This window comes from Merops nubicus, unplaced genomic scaffold (genome assembly GCF_000691845.1).
Source record: "Merops nubicus isolate BGI_N331 unplaced genomic scaffold, ASM69184v1 scaffold2972, whole genome shotgun sequence".
NCBI classification, from domain to species: domain Eukaryota; kingdom Metazoa; phylum Chordata; class Aves; order Coraciiformes; family Meropidae; genus Merops; species Merops nubicus.
The window spans coordinates 1-1,696 of NW_008594058.1; the positions used below are offsets into that span (position 1 = coordinate 1).

At 59.7% G+C, this 1,696-nt stretch overlaps 1 protein-coding gene across 1 annotated transcript; it reads right to left on the reverse strand.

Annotated features, from left to right (window-relative positions):
- Window positions 1-500: 500 nt before the first annotated feature.
- Window positions 501-991, reverse strand: LOC103768458 (coiled-coil domain-containing protein 70-like; the record flags this gene model as incomplete). The annotated part of the gene is made up of 2 exons (XM_008935600.1): window positions 795-991; window positions 501-695 (listed from the first exon to the last, which is right to left on the reverse strand). Coding segments are annotated over exons 1-2 (392 nt in total), but the record flags the coding sequence as incomplete, so codon positions are not given.
- Window positions 992-1,696: the final 705 nt, after the last annotated feature.

The following is a 1,696-nucleotide window of genomic DNA, read 5'->3' on the forward strand; positions in this document are numbered from 1 at the left end:
ACCTCTCCCCAACCCACCATGACCTGTCACCAACCCATAATGACTTGTCCTCAATCCATAAGGACCTGTCCCAAACCCACCATGACCTGTCCCCAACCCATAATGACCTGTCCCTAACCCACCATGACCTCTCCCCAACCCACCATGACCTGTCACCAACCCATAATGACTTGTCCTCAATCCATAAGGACCTGTCCCAAACCCACCATGACCTGTCCCCAACCCATAATGACCTGTCCCTAACCCACCATGACCTCTCCCCAACCCACCATGACCTGTCACCAACCCATAATGACTTGTCCTCAATCCATAAGGACCTGTCCCAAACCCACCATGACCTGTCCCCAACCCATAATGACCTGTCCCTAACCCACCATGACCTCTCCCCAACCCACCATGACCTGTCACCAACCCATAATGACTTGTCCTCAATCCATAAGGACCTGTCCCAAACCCACCATGACCTGTCCCCAACCCATAATGACCTGTCCCTAACCCACCATGACCTCTCCCCAACCCACCATGACCTGTCACCAACCCATAATGACTTGTCCTCAATCCATAAGGACCTGTCCCAAACCCACCATGACCTGTCCCCAACCCATAATGACCTGTCCCTAACCCACCATGACCTCTCCCCAACCCACCATGACCTGTCACCAACCCATAATGACTTGTCCTCAATCCATAAGGACCTGTCCCAAACCCACCATGACCTGTCCCCAACCCTTCATGACCTGTCCCCAACCCCTCGTGACCCTTCTCTGCTGCTTCCAGACAACAGTGCCACCAACGCGTCGACGCTGCGGCTGGTGGAGGGTCCCCACGGCTGCGCGGGGCGGGTGGAGGTTCTCCACGACCACCAGTGGGGCACGGTCTGCGACGATGGGTGGGACCTGGAGGACGCCCGGGTGGTCTGCAGGCAGCTGGGCTGTGGGGAGCCCGTCTCGGCCCCCACCGGGGCTTCCTTCGGGAGGGGCTCGGACCCCATCTGGCTGGACAAGGTGTCCTGCTTGGGTGGGGAGAAGACCCTCGTGGAGTGTCGGGCCCGGGCCCTGGGGGTACCACACCGCAACCACGAGGACGCCGGCGTGGTCTGCTCAGGTGAGGCCCGTCCCTCAAGGGTCCTCCCAGCCCAGCGTGGAGCTGCCACCCACCCTCGCTGTCCCCCCTCCCCAAAAAAAGCCTTCTCCTCTCCGACCCGGCCCCGGGAGCGTTGGCTGCAGGGAGATCTCCAGGGCACGGGGGTCGAGCCCATGGTGGTGGCCCCCAACCCTACGACCCCGTGGAGCTGCCCCAATCCAACCGCCCTTGGTGCCCAGGGAAGGGGGCAGGAAAGCCACCAGTGCCCAGAGTGGGCCGGGGGCTGCACCGAGAGGGTGTTGGCCACCATCCCTACAGCCCTGTGGTGGTCCCAACCCAACGTGACACGTCCTCAGCCCATCATGGTGTGTCCTCAAACCACCGTGACACGTCCTCAACCCAACATGAAACATGCTCAACCCAACATGACATGTCCTCAACCCATTATGACACATCCTCAACCCATCATGAGGTGTCTTCAACCCATCGTGGCACGTCCTCAACCCAACGTGACACGTCCCCAACCCAACCTGACATGTCCTCAACCCAACAAGACGCATCCTCAACCAAAAATGACGCGTCCAGAACCCATCATGAGACATCCCCAACCCAA